Source organism: Pelodiscus sinensis, chromosome 22 (genome assembly GCF_052426305.1).
Source record: "Pelodiscus sinensis isolate ZL-2025 chromosome 22, ASM5242630v1, whole genome shotgun sequence".
Taxonomy (NCBI): Eukaryota; Metazoa; Chordata; order Testudines; family Trionychidae; genus Pelodiscus; species Pelodiscus sinensis.
Genome location: NC_143073.1, coordinates 26080550 through 26098293, shown reverse-complemented (window position 1 = coordinate 26098293; position 17744 = coordinate 26080550). Strand labels below are relative to the sequence as shown.

The 17744-nt window shown below is 58.6% G+C and overlaps 1 protein-coding gene across 1 annotated transcript; it reads left to right on the top strand.

Annotated features, from left to right (window-relative positions):
- The first annotated feature begins 9364 nt into the window (after window positions 1-9364).
- Window positions 9365-14473, top strand: LOC149521891 (uncharacterized). The gene is made up of 8 exons (XM_089772757.1): window positions 9365-9480; window positions 9861-10345; window positions 10442-10612; window positions 10874-11029; window positions 11118-11533; window positions 12170-12217; window positions 12458-12505; window positions 12638-14473. Exons 1-8 carry the CDS (start codon window positions 9365-9367, stop codon window positions 14240-14242), a joined length of 3045 nt encoding a protein of 1014 aa, XP_089628883.1. The 3' UTR covers window positions 14243-14473.
- Window positions 14474-17744: the final 3271 nt, after the last annotated feature.

The following is a 17744-nucleotide window of genomic DNA, read 5'->3' as shown; positions in this document are numbered from 1 at the left end:
ACCTGAGACGACCACATCCGTACTCACCACTGCAGCTCCAGACACGACCACCTCGGTCCTCACCACTACGGCTCCTGAGACGACAACGTCGTTCCTCACAACTACGGCTCCGGAGAAGACCACCTCGGTCCTCACCACTACCGCTCCCGAGACGACCACCTCAGTCCTTACAACTACGGCTCCGGAGACGACCACCTCTGTCCTCACCACTACGGCTCCGGAGACGACCACCTCGGTCCTCACCACAACAGCTCCCGAAACGACCACTTCAGTCCTCACCATTACAGCTCCCGAGACGACCACCTCGGTCCTCACCACTACGGCTCCCGAGACGACCACCTCGCTCCTCACCACTACGGGTCCCGAGACGACCACCTCAGTCCTTCCCACTACGGCTCCGGAGACGACCACCTCGCTCCTCACCACTACGGGTCCCGAGACGACCACCTCAGTCCTTCCCACTACGACTCCGGAGACGACAACATCGGTCCTCACCACTACAGCTCAGGAGACAACGACCTCGGTCCTCACCACTATGGCTGCAGAGACGACAACGTCGGTCCTTACCACTACGGCTCCAGAAACGACCACCTCGGTCCTCACCACTATGGCTTCCGAGACGACCACCTCGCTCCTCACCACTACGGGTCTCGAGACGACCACCTCAGTCCTTACCACTACGGCTCCGGAGACAACAACATCGGTCCTCACCACTACAACTCAGGAGACAACGACCTCGGTCCTCACCACTACGGCTCCAGATTCGACAACGTCGGTCCTCACCACTACGGCTCCAGAAACGACCACCTCGGTCCTCACCACTACCGCTCCCGAGACGACCACCTCGGTCCTCACCACTACGGCTCAGGAAATGACCTCTTCGGTCCTGACCACTACGGCTCCAGAGACGACAACGTCGGTCCTCACCACCACGGCTCCGGAAACAACATCGGTCCTCACCACTATAGCTCAGGAGACAACAACTTCGGTCCTCACCACTACGGCTCCAGAGACGACAACGTCGGTCCTCACCACTACTGCACCTGAGACGACCACCTCCGAACTCACCACTGCAGCTCCAGACACTACCACCTCGGTCCTCACCACTACCGCTCCAGAGACGACGACCTCGGTCCTCACCACTACAGCTCCTGAAACGACCACCTCAGTCCTCACCACTACAGCTCCAGACACGACCACCTCGGTCCTCACCACTCCCGCCCCAGAGACCACCACCTCGGTCGTCACCACTACGGCTACGGAAACGACCACCTCAGTCCTCACCACTACGGGTCCCGAGACGACCACCTCAGTCCTTACCACTACGGCTCCGGAGACGACCACCTCCGTCCTCACCACTACGACTCCGGAGACGACAACATCGGTCCTCACCACTACAGCTCAGGAGACAACGACCTCGGTCCTCACCACTATGGCTCCAGAGACGACAACGTCGGTCCTCACCACTACGGCTCCAGAAACGACCACCTCGGTCCTCACCACTACCGCTCCCGAGACGACCACCTCGATCCTCACCACTACGGCTCCAGACACGACCACCTCGGTCCTCACCACTCCCGCTCCAGAGACGACCACCTCAGTCCTCACCACTACGGCTCCCGAGACGACCACCTCGCTCCTCACCATTACGGGTCCCGAGACGACCACCTCAGTCCTTACCACTAAGGCTCCAGAAACGACCACCTCGGTCCTCACCACTACCGCTCCCGAGATGACCACCTCAGTCCTTACCACTACAGCTCAGGAGACGACAACATCGGTCCTCACCCCTACAGCTCAGGAGACAACCACCTCGGTCCTCACCACTACGGCTCCAGAGACGACAACGTCGGTCCTCGCCTCTACGGCTCCAGAAACGACCACCTCGGTCCTCACCACTACCGCTCCCGAGACGACCACCTCGGTCCTCACCACTACGGCTCAGGAAACGACCACTTCGGTCCTGACCACTACGGCTCCAGAAACGACAACGTCGGTCCTCACCACTACGGCTCCAGAGACGACAACGTCGGTCCTCACCACTACGGCTCCCGAGACGACCACCTCGCTCCTCACCACTACGGGTCCCGAGACGACCACCTCGGTCCTTACCACTACGGCTCCGGAGACGACCACCTCCGTCCTCACCACTACGACTCCGGAGACGACAACATCGGTCCTCACCACTACAGCTCAGGAGACAACGACCTCGGTCCTCACCACTATGGCTCCAGAGACGACAATGTCGGTCCTCACCACTACGGCTCCAGAAACGACCACCTCGGTCCTTACCACTACCGCTCCCGAGACGACCACCTCGGTCCTCACCACTACGGCTCAGGAAACGACCACTTCGGTCCTGACCACTACGGCTCCAGAGACGACAACAACGGTCCTCACCACTACGGCTCCAGAGACAACAACGTCGGTCCTCACCACTACGGCTCCAGAAACGACCACCTCGGTCCTCACCACTACGGCTCAGGAAACGACCACTTCGGTCCTAACCACTACGGCTCCAGAGACGACAACGTCGGTCCTCACCACTACGGCTCCAGAGACGACAACATCGGTCCTCACCACTACCGCACCTGAGACGACCACATCCGTACTCACCACTGCAGCTCCAGACACGACCACCTCGGTCCTCACAACTACGGCTCCAGAGACGACCAACTCCGCCCTCACCACTAAGGCTCCAGAGACGACAACATCGGTCCTCACCACTACGGCTCCAGACACGACCACCTCGGTACTCACCACTACGGCTACCGAGACGACCACCTCGGTCCTCAACACTACGGCTCAGGAAACGACCACTTCGGTCCTGACCACTACGGCTCTAGAGACAACAACGTCGGTCCTCACCACTACGGCTCCGGAAACGACAACATCAGTCCTCACCACTATAGCTCAGGAGACAACGACCTCGGTCCTCACCACTACGGCTCCAGAAACGACCACCTCGGCCCTCACCACTACGGCTCCCGAGACGACCACCTCGGTCCTCACCATTACGGGTCCGGAGACGACCACCTCAGTCCTCACCACTACCACTCCCGAGACGACCACCTCAATCTTTACCACTACGGTTCCGGAGACGACAACATCGGTCCTCACGACTACCGCACCTGAGACAACCTCCTCCGTACTCACCACTGCAGCTCCAGACACGATCACCTCGGTCCTCACCACTACCGCTCCAGAGACGACGACCTCGGTACTCACCACTACGGCTCCGAAGACGACAACGTCGGTTCTCACCACTACAGCTCAGGAAACAACGACCTCGGTCCTCACCACTATGGCTCCAGAGACGACAATGTCGGTCATCACCACTACGGCTCCAGAAACGACCACCACAGTCCTCACCACTACGGCTCCGGAGACGACAACATCAGTCCTCACCACTACTGCACCTGAGACGACCACCTCCGTCCTCACCACTACGGCTCCAGAGACAACCACCTCGGTCCTCACCACTACGGCTCCTGAGACGACAACGTCGTTCCTCACAACTACGGCTCCGGAGACGACCACCTCGGTCCTCACCACTACCGCTCCCGAGACGACCACCTCAGTCCTTACAACTACGGCTCCGGAGACGACCACCTCTGTCCTCACCACTACGGCTCCGGAGACGACCACCTCGGTCCTCACCACAACAGCTCCCGAAACGACCACTTCAGTCCTCACCATTACAGCTCCCGAGACGACCACCTCGGTCCTCACCACTACGGCTCCCGAGACGACCACCTCGCTCCTCACCACTACGGGTCCCGAGACGACCACCTCAGTCCTTCCCACTACGGCTTCGGAGTCGACCACCTCTGTCCTCACCACTACGACTCCGGAGACGACAACATCGGTCCTCACCACTACAGCTCAGGAGACAACGACCTCGGTCCTCACCACTATGGCTGCAGAGACGACAACGTCGGTCCTTACCACTACGGCTCCAGAAACGACCACCTCGGTCCTCACCACTATGGCTCCCGAGACGACCACCTCGGTCCTCACCACTACGGGTCCCGAGACGACCACCTCAGTCCTTACCACTACGGCTCCGGAGACAACAACATCGGTCCTCACCACTACAGCTCAGGAGACAACGACCTCGGTCCTCACCACTACGGCTCCAGATTCGACAACGTCGGTCCTCACCACTACGGCTCCAGAAACGACCACCTCGGTCCTCACCACTACCGCTCCCGAGACGACCACCTCGGTCCTCACCACTACGGCTCAGGAAATGACCTCTTCGGTCCTGACCACTACGGCTCCAGAGACGACAACGTCGGTCCTCACCACCACGGCTCCGGAAACGACAACATCGGTCCTCACCACTATAGCTCAGGAGACAACAACTTCGGTCCTCACCACTACGGCTCCAGAGACGACAACGTCGGTCCTCACCACTACTGCACCTGAGACGACCACCTCCGAACTCACCACTGCAGCTCCAGACACTACCACCTCGGTCCTCACCACTACCGCTCCAGAGACGACGACCTCGGTCCTCACCACTACAGCTCCTGAAACGACAACCTCAGTCCTCACCACTACAGCTCCAGACACGACCACCTCGGTCCTCACCACTCCCGCCCCAGAGACCACCACCTCGGTCGTCACCACTACGGCTACGGAAACGACCACCTCAGTCCTCACCACTACGGGTCCCGAGACGACCACCTCAGTCCTTACCACTACGGCTCCGGAGACGACCACCTCCGTCCTCACCACTACGACTCCGGAGACGACAACATCGGTCCTCACCACTACAGCTCAGGAGACAACGACCTCGGTCCTCACCACTATGGCTCCAGAGACGACAACGTCGGTCCTCACCACTACGGCTCCAGAAACGACCACCTCGGTCCTCACCACTACCGCTCCCGAGACGACCACCTCGATCCTCACCACTACGGCTCCAGACACGACCACCTCGGTCCTCACCACTCCCGCTCCAGAGACGACCACCTCAGTCCTCACCACTACGGCTCCCGAGACGACCACCTCGCTCCTCACCACTACGGGTCCCGAGACGACCACCTCAGTCCTTACCACTAAGGCTCCAGAAACGACCACCTCGGTCCTCACCACTACCGCTCCCGAGACGACCACCTCAGTCCTTACCACTACAGCTCCGGAGACGACAACATCGGTCCTCACCCCTACAGCTCAGGAGACAACCACCTCGGTCCTCACCACTACGGCTCCAGAGACGACAACGTCGGTCCTCGCCTCTACGGCTCCAGAAACGACCACCTCGGTCCTCACCACTACCGTTCCCGAGATGACCACCTCGGTCCTCACCACTACGGCTCAGGAAACGACCACTTCGCTCCTGACCACTACGGCTCCAGAAACGACAACATCGGTCCTGACCACTACGGCTCCAGAGACGACAACGTCGGTCCTCACCACTACGGCTCCCGAGACGACCACCTCGGTCCTTACCACTACGGCTCCGGAGACGACCACCTCCGTCCTCACCACTACGACTCCGGAGACGACAACATCGGTCCTCACCACTACAGCTCAGGAGACAACGACCTCGGTCCTCACCACTATGGCTCCAGAGACGACAATGTCGGTCCTCACCACTACGGCTCCAGAAACGACCACCTCGGTCCTCACCACTACCGCTCCTGAGACGACCACCTCGGTCCTCACCACTACGGCTCCAGACACGACCACCTCGGTCCTCACCACTCCCGCTCCAGAGATGATAACCTCAGTCCTCACCACTACGGCTCCCGAGACGACCACCTCGCTCCTCACCACTACGGGTCCCGAGACGACCACCTCAGTCCTTACCACTAAGGCTCCAGAAACGACCACCTCGGTCCTCACCACTACCGCTTCCGAGACGACCACCTCTGTCCTCACCACTACGGCTCCAGACACGACCACCTCGGTCCTCACCACTCCCGCTCCAGAGACGACCACCTCAGTCCTCACCACTACGGCTCCCGAGACGACCACCTCGCTCCTCAGCACTACGGGTCCCGAGACGACCACCTCAGTCCTTACCACTACGGCTCCGGAGACGACAACATCGGTCCTCACCACTACAGCTCAGGAGACAACGACCTCGGTCCTCACCACTCCGGCTCTAGAGACGACAACGTCGGTCCTCGCCACTACGGCTCCAGAAACGACCACCTCGGTCCTCACCACTACGGCTCAGGAAACGACCACTTCGGTCCTGACCACTACGGCTCCAGAGACGACAACAACGGTCCTCACCACTACGGCTCCAGAGACAACAACGTCGGTCCTCACCACTACGGCTCCAGAAACGACCACCTCGGTCCTCACCACTACGGCTCAGGAAACGACCACTTCGGTCCTGACCACTACGGCTCCAGAGACGACAATGTCGGTCCTCACCACTACGGCTCCAGAGACGACAACGTCGGTCCTCACAACTACGGCTCCAGAAACAACCACCTCGGTCCTCACCACTACCGATCCCGAGACGACCAAATCGGTCCTCACCACTACGGCTCAGGAAACGACCACTTCGGTCCTGACCACTACGGCTCCAGAGACGACAACGTCGGTCCTCACCACTACGGCTCCAGAGACGACAACGTCGGTCCTCACCACTACGGCTCCAGAAACGACCACCTCGGTCCTCACCACTACGGCTCCCGAGACGACCACCTCAATCCTTACCACTACGGCTCCGGAGATGACCACCTCCGTCCTCACCACTACGGTTCCGGAGACGACAACATCGGTCCTCACCACTACCGCACCTGAGACGACCTTCTCCGTACTCACCACTGCAGCTCCAGACACGAGCACCTCGATTCTCAGCACTACCGCTCCAGAGACGACGACCTCGGTACTCACCACTAGGGCTCCCGAGACGACCACCTCGCTCCTCAGCACTACGGGTCCCGAGACGACCACCTCAGTCCTTACCACTACGGCTCCGGAGACGACAACATCGGTCCTCACCACTACAGCTCAGGAGACAACGACCTCGGTCCTCAGCACTACGGCTCCAGAGACGACAACGTCGGTCCTCGCCACTACGGCTCCAGAAACGACCACCTCGGTCCTCACCACTACCGCTCCCGAGACGACCACCTCGGTCCTCACCACTACGGCTCAGGAAACGACCACTTCGGTCCTGACCACTACGGCTCCAGAGACGACAACGTCGGTCCTCACCACTATGGCTCCAGAGACAACAACGTCGGTCCTCACCACTACGGCTCCAGAAACGACCACCTCGGTCCTCACCACTACGGCTCAGGAAACGACCACTTCGGTCCTGACCACTACGGCTCCAGAGACGACAACGTCGGTCCTCACCACTACGGCTCCAGAGACGACAACGTTGGTCCTCACCACTACGGCTCCAGAAACGACCACCTCGGTCCTCACCACTACCGCTCCCGAGACGACCAAATCGGTCCTCACCACTACGGCTCAGGAAATGACCACTTCGGTCCTGACCACTACGGCTCCAGAGACGACAACGTCGGTCCTCACCACTACGGCTCCAGAGACGACAACGTCGGTCCTCACCACTACGGCTCCAGAAACGACCACCTCGGTCCTCACCACTACGGCTCCCGAGACGACGACCTCAATCCTTACCACTACGGCTCCGGAGACGACCACCTCCGTCCTCACCACTACGGTTCCGGAGACGACAACATCGGTCCTCACCACTACCGCACCTGAGACGACCTTCTCCGTACTCACCACTGCAGCTCCAGACACGAGCACCTCGATCCTCAGCACTACCGCTCCAGAGACGACGACCTCGGTACTCACCACTAGGGCTCCCGAGACGACCACCTCCGTCCTCACCACTACGGCTCTGGAGCCGACAACGTCGGTTCTCACCACTACAGCTCAGGAAACAACGACCTCGGTCCTCACCACTACGGCTCCAGAGACGATAATGTCGGTCATCACCACTACGGCTCCAGAAACGACCACCTCCGTCCTCACCACTACGGCTCCGGAGACGAGAACATCAGTCCTCACCACTACTGCAGCTGAGACGACCACCTCCGTCCTCACCACTACGGCTCCAGAGACGACCACCTCGGTCCTCACCACTACGGCTCCCGAGACCACCACCTCGGTACTCACCACTACCGCTACGGAAACGACCACCTCGGTCCTCACCACTACCGCTCCCGAAACGACCACCTCAGTCCTTACAACTACGGCTCCGGAGACGACCACCTCTGTCCTCACCACTACGGCTCCGGAGATGACAACATCGATCCTCACCACTACAGCTCCCGAGACGACCACTTCATTCCTCACCACTACAGCTCCCGAGACAACCACCTCGGTCCTCACCACTACGGCTCCTGACACGACCACCTCCGTGCTCACCACTGCAGCTCCAGACACTACCACCTCGGTCCTCACCACTACCACTCCAGAGACGACGACCTCGGTCCTCACCACTACAGCTCCTGAGATGACCACCTCAGTCCTCACCACTACAGCTCTAGACACGACCACCTCGCTCTTCACCAGTACGGGTCCCGAGGCGACCACCTCCGTCCTCACCACTACGGCTCCGGAGATGACCACCTCCGTCCTCACCACTACGAATCCGGAGACAACAACATCGGTCCTCACCACTACAGCTCAGGAGACAACGACCTTAGTCCTCACCACTACGGCTCCAGAAACGACCACCTCGGTCCTCACCACTACCGCTCCCGAGACGACCACCTCGGTCCTCACCACTACGGCTCCAGACACGACCACCTCGGTCCTCACCACTCCCGCTCCAGAGACGACCACCTCAGTCCTCACCACTACGGGTCCCGAGACGACCACCTCAGTCCTTACCACTACGGCTCTGGAGACGACCACCTCCGTCCTCAGCACTACGACTCCGGAGACAACAACATCGGTCCTCACCACTACAGCTCAGGAGACAACGACCTCGGTCCTCACCACTACGGCTCCAGGTATGACAACATCGGTCCTAACCACTACGGCTCCAGAAACGACCACCTCGGTCCTCACCACTACCGCTCCCGAAACGACCACCTTGGTCCTCACCACTACGGCGCAGGAAACGACCACTTCGATCCTCACCACTACGGCTCCGGAAACGACAACATCGGTCCTCACCACTATAGCTCAGGAGACAACGACCTCGGTCGTCACCACTACGTCTCCCGAGACGACCACCTCGGTCGTCACCACTACGGGTCCGGAGACGACCACCTCAGTCCTCACCACTACCGCTCCCGAGACGACTACCTCAGTCCTCACCACTACGGCTCCCGAGACGACCACCTCAGTCCTTACCACTACGGCTCCTGAGACGACCACTTCAGTCCTCACCACTACAGCTCCAGAGATGACCACCTCCGTCCTCACCACTACGACTCCGGAGACGACAACATCGGTCCTCACCACTACAGCTCAGGAGACAACGACCTCGGTCCTCACCACTACGGCTCCAGAGATGACAACGTCGGTCCTCACCACTACGGCTCCAGAAACGACCACATCGGTCCTCACCACTACCGCTCCCGAGACGACCACCTCGGTCCTCACCACTACGGCTCAGGAAACGACCAATTCGGTCCTGACCACTACGGCTCCAGAGACGACAACGTCGGTCCTCACCACTACGGCTCCGGAAACGACAACATCGGTCCTCACCACTATAGCTCAGGAGACAACGACCTCGGTCCTCACCACTACCGCTCCCGAGACGACCACCTCGGTCCTCACCACTACGGCTCCCGAGACGACCACCTCAGTCCTTACCACTACGGCTCCGGAGACGACGACATCGGTCTTCACCACTACCGCACCTGAGACCACCACCTCTGTACTCACCACTGCAGCTCCAGACACGACCACCTTGGTCCTCACCACTACCGCTGCAGAGACGACGACTTCGGTCCTCACCACTACGGCTCCCGAGACGACCACCTCCGACCTCACCACTACGGGTCCGGAGATGATCACCTCAGTCCTCACCACTACCGCTCCCGAGACGTCCACCTCCATCCTCACCACTACGGCTCCAGAGACGACAACATCGGTCCTCACCACTACGTCTCCAGAAACGACCACCTCCGTACTCACCACTACTGCTCCCGAGACGACCACCTCGGTCCTCACCACTACAGCTCAGGAAACGACCACTTCGGTCCTCACCACTACAGCTCCCGGGACGACAACATCGGTGCTCACCACTACGGTTCCCGAGACGACCACCTCCGTACTCACCACTACGACTCCGGAGACGACAACGTCGTTCCTCACAACTACGGCTCTAGAGACGACCACCTCCGTCCTCACCACTACGGCTCCGGAGACGACATCGGTCCTCACCACTTCTGCACCTGAGACGACCACCTCCGTCCTCACCACTACGGCTCCAGAGACAACCACCTCGGTCCTCACCACTACGGCTCCTGAGACGACCACCTCCGTACTCACCACTACAGCTCCCGGGACGACAACATCGGTGCTCACCACTACGGTTCCCGAGACTACCACCTCCGTACTCACCACTACGACTCCGGAGACGACAACGTCGTTACTCACAACTACGGCTCCGGAGACGACCACATCCGTCCTCACCACTACGGCTCCAGAGACAACCACCTCGGTCCTCACCACTACGGCTCCTGAGACAACCACATCAGTCCTCACGACTACGGCTCCAGAAACGACCACCTCGGTCCTCACCACTACCGCTCCCGAGACGACCACCTCGGTCCTCACCACTACGGCTCCAGACACGACCACCTCGGTCCTCACCACTCCCGCTCCAGAGACGACCACCTCAGTCCTCACCACTACGGGTCCCGAGACGACCACCTCAGTCCTTACCACTACGGCTCCGGAGACGACCACCTCCGTCCTCAGCACTACGACTCCGGAGACAACAACATCGGTCCTCACCACTACAGCTCAGGAGACAACGACCTCGGTCCTCACCTCTACGGCTCCAGATATGACAACATCGGTCCTAACCACTACGGCTCCAGAAACGACCACCTCGGTCCTCACCACTACCGCTCCCGAAACGACCACCTCGGTCCTCACCACTACCGCTCCCAAAACGACCACCTCCGTACTCACCACTGCAGTTCCAGACACCACCACCTCGGTCCTCACCACTACCGCTCCAGAGACGACGACCTCGGTCCTCACCACTACGGCTCCCGAGACGACCACCTCGGTCCTGACCACTACGGCTCCAGAGACGACCACCTCAGTGTTTACCACTGCAGCTCCAGACACGACCACCTCGGTCCTCACCACTACCGCACCAGAGACGACCACCTCGGTCCTCACCACTAAAGCTCTCGAGACGACCACCTCGGTCCTCACCACTACGGCTCCCGAGACGACCACCTCCGTCCTCACCACTACGGCTCCTGAGACGACCACCTCCGTCCTTACCACTACGGCTCCTGAGACGACAACATCGGTCATCACCACTACAGCTCCAGAAACGACCACCTCCATCCTCACCACTACCGCTCCCAAGACGACCACCTCGGTCCTCACCACTACGGCTCAGGAAACGACAACATCGGTCCTCACCACTACGGCTCCTGAGACGACCGCTTCAGTCCTCACCACTACAGCTCCCGAGACGACCACCTCTGTCCTCACCACTACAGCTCCCGAGACGACCAGCTCTGTACTCACCACTACGACTCCGGAGACGACAACGTCGTTCCTCACAACTACGGCTCCGGAGACGACCACCTCCGTCCTCACCACTACAGCTCCCGAGACGACTACCTCTGTCCTCACCACTACCGCTCCTGAGATGACCACCTCCGTACTCACCACTGCAGTTCTAGACACGACCACCTCGGTCCTCACCACTACGGGTCTGGAGACGACCACCTCAGTCCTCACCACTACCGCTCCCGAGACGACCACCTCGGTCCTCACCACTACGGCTCCCGAGACGACCACCTCAGTCCTTACCACTGCAGCTCCAGACACAACCACCTCGGTCCTCACCACTACCGCTCCAGAGACGACCACCTCGGTCCTCACCACTGCGGCTCCCGAGACGACCACCTCGGTCCTCACCACTACGTGTCCGGAGACGACCACCTCAGTCCTCACCACTAAGGCTCCCCAGACGACCAACTCGGTCCTCACCACTACGGCTCCCGAGACGACGACCTCCATACCCACCACTACATCTCCCGAGACGACCACCTCGGTCCTTACCACTACAGCTCCCGAGATGACCATCTCGGTCTTCACTACTACGGCTCCGGAGATGACCACCTCCGTCATAACCACTACTGCTCCTGAGACGACCCCCTCAGTCCTTACCACTACGGCTCCGGAGACGACCACCTCAGTCCTTACCACTACGGCTCCGGAGACGACCACCTCCGTCCTCACCACTACGGCTCCCGAGACGGGCACCTCAGTCCTTACCACTACGGCTCCCAAGACGACCACCTCCGTACCCACCACTACATCTCCCGAGACGACCACCTCGGTCCTTACCACTACAGCTCCCGAGACGACCATCTCAGTCTTCACTACTACGGCTCCGGAGATGACCACCTCCGTCATAACCACTACGGCTCCCGAGACGACCACCTCGGTCCTCACCACTATGGCTCCAGAGACTACCACCTCCACCCTCACCACTACCGTTCCGAAAACAACCACATCCACCCTCAGCACTACCGCTCTGAAAACAACCACTTCCACTCTCAGCACTACTGCTCCCAAAACAACCACTTCCACCCTCACAACTACCTCTCCCAAAACAACCACCTCCACCCTCAGCACTACCACTCCCAAAACAACCACATCCACCCTCAGCACTACCGCTCCCAAAACAACCACTTCCACCCTCAGCACAACCGCTCCTAAAACAGCCACCTCCACCCTCAGCACTACCACTCCCAAAACAACCACATCCACCCTCAGCACTACCGCTCCCAAAACAACCACTTCCACCCTCAGCACTACCGCTCCCAAAACAACCACTTCCACCCTCAGCACTATCTCTCCCAAAACAACCACCTCCACCCTCAGCACTACTGCTCCTAAAACAACCACCTCCATCCTCACCTCTACCACTCCCAAAACAACCACCTCCACCCTCAGCACTACCGCTCCCAAAACAACCACCGCCACCCTCAGCACTACCGCTCCCAAAACAACCACCTCCACCCTCACAACTACCGCTCCGAAAACAACCACCCCCACCCTCAGCACAACCGCTCCTAAAACAGCCACCGCCACCCTCATCACAACCGCTCCCAAAACAACCACATCCACCCTCAGCACTACCGCTCCCAAAACAACCACTTCCACCCTCAGCACTACCTCTCCCAAAACAACCACTGCCACCCTCAGCGCTACCTCTCCCAAAACAACCACTTCCACCCTCAGCACTACCTCTCCCAAAACAACCACTTCCACCCTCAGCACTACTGCTCCCAAAACAACCACTTCTACCCTCAGCACTACCGCTCCCAAAACAACCACATCCACCCTCAGCACTACCGCTCCCAAAACAACCACTTCCACCCTCAGCACAACCGCTCCTAAAACAGCCACCTCCACCCTCAGCACTACCACTCCCAAAACAACCACATCCACCCTCAGCACTACCGCTCCCAAAACAACCACTTCCACCCTCAGCACTACCGCTTCAAAAACAACCACCTCCACCCTCACTACTACGGCTCCGAAAACAACCATCTCCACCCTCACAACTACCGCTCCGAAAACAACCACCTCCACCCTCAGCACTACTGCTCCGAAAACAACCACATCCACCCTCAGCACTACCGCTCCGAAAACAACCACCTCCACCCTGAGCACTACCGCTCCCAAAACAACCACCTGGAGCAGTTCCACTAGAACCACCCCTCTTTCTACTATGACCAGCACCACCTTTCCTACAACTACTCGTAGTTTGTATACAACCACCCGTAGCACCTCAACCAGAACTACCACCCCTATTCCAACCACCACCACTCGCTACACAACCATTCGGAGCTCTTCAACCAGAACTGTTGCCACCACCTCTCGTACTACATCAACCACCCCCAAAACAACCACTGCCTCTAAAACAACGTCCACCCCCAAAACAACCACCATTAGCAAAACAACAACTGACCCCATCTGTGGAGCTAGCCCAGCTCTTGGGAAATCCTCATTTGTCCTCTGTCTGTCTCTCCTTACTGGGATCCTGATGATGAATCTAATCTCTTGAATGGCCCAGCTCCCCATACTGTATGGGGTACATGGTACCAGATCCCTGTAAACAAGGATGTGAAATCTGAGCTGCCCCATCTATGAGGCCTCTCCTTGGCGCAGTGGCGATGCTGAGGGGATCCTGTATCACCATGGGGGGAGGGGTGCCCAGTGCATGGGTCGCGGTATCTCACTGCCCATTGGAACATCTCTGGGCTTTGGCAAATTAATTAATAAACCAGGATTGGAAATAGAAACCCCCGTGTGTTATGTCTTGTTGCCTGCCTGGCCTGGCCCACTCGAGACACAAGCACGGCCAGGCGTATTAGCCACAGAAGAGTTTGTTTGTTTTTCTGGGTGTGTGTTTCTCTAGATTCCTGTATCCCTCGCCGGTCACACATGTGACCCCAGCTGTGGTGCCCTCCCGCCATTCCCAGTCTGCGCTACAGGATCAGTGACACCTCCTAGGCCTCTCAGCAGGAGGGTGGCACGAGCATTAATGACTCTCTGAGGGTATGTCTACACTACCACCCTAGTTTGAACTAGGGTGGTTAATGTAGTCATACGAACTTGCAAATGAAGCCTGGGATTTGAATATCCCGGGATTCATTTGCATGTTGCCGGGCGCCGCCATTTTAAAATGCCGGCTAGTTCGGACTCCGTGCCCGCGGCTAAACGCGGCACGGACTAGGTAGTTCGGATTAGGCTTCCTTTTCCAAACTACCTGTACACCTCGTGAAACGAGGTGGTTGTTGTAGTACAAGAGGTGGTGGCAACAGTTCTGATGGAACGAGGTGTACAGGTAGTTCGGAATAGGAAGCCTACTAGTCCGCCCTGCCATGAGAAATTACCTCCCAGGCCCTCCCAGGTGCGGGGTCATGTGACCTCCTCAAACTAACCAGTGCTCATACTGACAGGACAAAAGGGCTGTGCCAGGTGACCCTGAGGGACAAGCCCTGGGTGGCCTCCCCTGCACATTTCAGACCATGGCCCATCCCAGGCTGCACGTACCTAACTACACACGAGTGACGCCCCAACGGGAGCGACGTGGCTTCAGTGGGTGGTGATGTTATAACTGACAGGTCCCACGGGGTCTGTGCCCAAAGGCTCTGGGAGCTGCCCACATTTGTGCCCAAGAGTTACTTTCATAAAGCCTAGAAAGGGGGGCACTCGTCCCAGGCCGGACAGGGCAGCTGGCTCGCGGCCGTAGGGGCAGCGCCTGAGGCAGACGCTCTGGGTCTCAGGCCTGGAGTGAGGTGGGAGCGGCTCCTGGAACCCGGCGAGCACAGGGCTGGGCTGGCAGAGCCCCCACTGCTAAGGGTGCTGGGTACCGAGTGCTCCCACAGACACGTCCCACAGCAAGCTGTGTCCAACAGCCCACGTACAAACACCCCCATGGGGAACAGGGGACCACTCAGCGCTCCGGACAAAGATCAGGACAATGGAGACGTGTCAATCCGGGGGGGGGGGACGACAGTTTTGTGTCGGGGGCCACCAATCCACAGAGAAATCAGCCGGGGGCCACACACGAGTGAGAAGCCACCCCCCCCAAAACCCTCACTGATGGGGCCCGGCTGAGAAGCAGGAGGATCATTCCCTTTCCCCCCCACCAGAGCTGAGGGGGGCCAGGCTAGTAGACTGTGTGCTCCAAACTGCAGTGGGGCAGCGGAGGAGCAGGAGCGCCAGAGTAGGGCCCCCAATGCTGGGCGGGGCCCTGAGATTCAGAGGCTGGATTCAGGCAAGTTGGGGGCTGAATCTGGCTCCCAGCTCTGAGGTTCCCCACCCGTTTGAATCAAACCAGCAAGTCCATGCTGATGGGCAAGAACTGGCCGGATCAGGGGCCAGTCACTCCAGGATCTATGCGAGGGGGGCAGCAGGAACAGGCTTCTCTCAGGGGACAGAGACGTGTAGAATTATAGATCCATAGCACCCTACAACTGGCAAGGACCCCGAGTGCTCATCATGCCCAGTCCCCTGCCCTCACGGCAGGGCCACGCACAGTCCGGACCATCCCTGATCGACGTCAGTACAACCGGCCCTCCTGCCCCCTCTCCGTCTGCTCTGTTCCAAACTAAACCAGCCCAATTCCTTCAGCCTTCCCCCAGAGCTCATGTTCTCGAGGCCAGTTTTCCTCTTCTCTGGACCTTCTCCAATTTCCTCACATCTTTCCAGTAATATGGGGCCCAGAACTAGGCGCAAAATTCCAACTGAGGCCTGATCAGTGCACAGTAGAGGAGAAGAACGACTTCATGTGTCTCACTCATAACACTCCTGTTCATGCCGCCCAGAATCATGTTTCCTTTTTTTTGCAACAGCGTCACACTATTGGCTCACATTTAGCTTATGGCCCACTCTGACCCCTAGATCCTTTTCTGCAGGATCCTTCCTAGATAGTCACTTCCAGTTCTGTTTGTGGCACACATTGGTCCTTCCTAAGCGGAGCACTTTGCATTTGTCCTTATTTCACTTTATCCTATTTATTGCAGACAATTTCTCCAGTTTGTCCAGATCCCTTTGAATTCTGACCCAACCTCCAAAGTAGTTAGTGATAGAAGTGGCTCTGGCCCACGAAAGCTCATCATCTAATAAACCATCTTGTTAGTCTTTAAAGTGCTACATAGTCCTGTGTTTTCCTCCAAAGTCGTTGTGACCCCTCCCAGCTTAGGATCATCTGCAAACTTAATACGCGAACTCTCTACGCCAACAGCTACATTGTTGATGAAGACATTGCACAGAACCTGCCCCACAACAGACCCCCTGACAAACCCCCCTTGTTCTGCCCTTCCAGACTGACTGAACCATTAATAACGACTCTCTGAGAACAGCTACGCAGCCAATTATGCACCCACCTCATGGTACCTCATCTAGGTGGCATTTGCCTAGAAGGTCGCATGACACCGTATCAACTGCCTTACTAATGTCTAGGTATCCCACATCCACCGCTTTCCCCTTCTCCACAAGACTCGTTATCCTATCCCAGAAAGCTCTCACATTGGTCTGACGTGATTGGTTCTGTACAAATCCAGGCCGGCTGTTCCCTGGCACCTTATTATCTTCCAGATGTTTGCAGATTAATTCCTTAATTATCTGGCCCATTATCTGCCCTGGCACAGCCATTAAACTGTCACTTTCTCTCCGGTTCTCAGTGCCCAAGGGGAGTGACGCCTCCACCCGGCGCCGTGCTTGTCCTGCCCTTCTCACCTCTCATCCATTGCAGTAGCCCAAACGTCCCGGCTCAGGGGATGGGACCTATTGCGCCAACTTCACTAGGAGCTCAGAGAAAGGGAAACTCTGCAAGTTGCCGCAGTTCTGGGAGCCTCAGGCAGGCTCCAGGGAGCAGGGGAGACCTAGGGCCAAACCACCGGGTCAGCCAGTTCAATACTGCCTTTTGTACTCAATAAAACCACTTTTGTTTCTTAACAAACCCAGTGTGAAGAATGGCTCCTTTAGGGGGACAAGAGCTGGGCACGTCTCTGCTTCAGTGATAAAGGGGGGAGCATGTTATGAGCTTGCTCTGTGTG

Excerpts from the sequence above, each read along its gene's own strand:
- LOC149521891 (XM_089772757.1), top strand. The coding sequence starts at position 9,365 with ATGACCACCTCCGTCCTCACCACTACGACTCCGGAGACGACAACATCG. Across the intron at positions 9,481-9,860 it reads ACGGCTCCAGAGATGACAAC|CTCCAGACACGACCACCTTG; the intron begins GTCGGTCCTCAC and ends TCACCACTGCAG. Across the intron at positions 11,534-12,169 it reads CTCCCAAGACGACCACCTCG|ACGACGACCTCCATACCCAC; the intron begins GTCCTCACCACT and ends ACGGCTCCCGAG.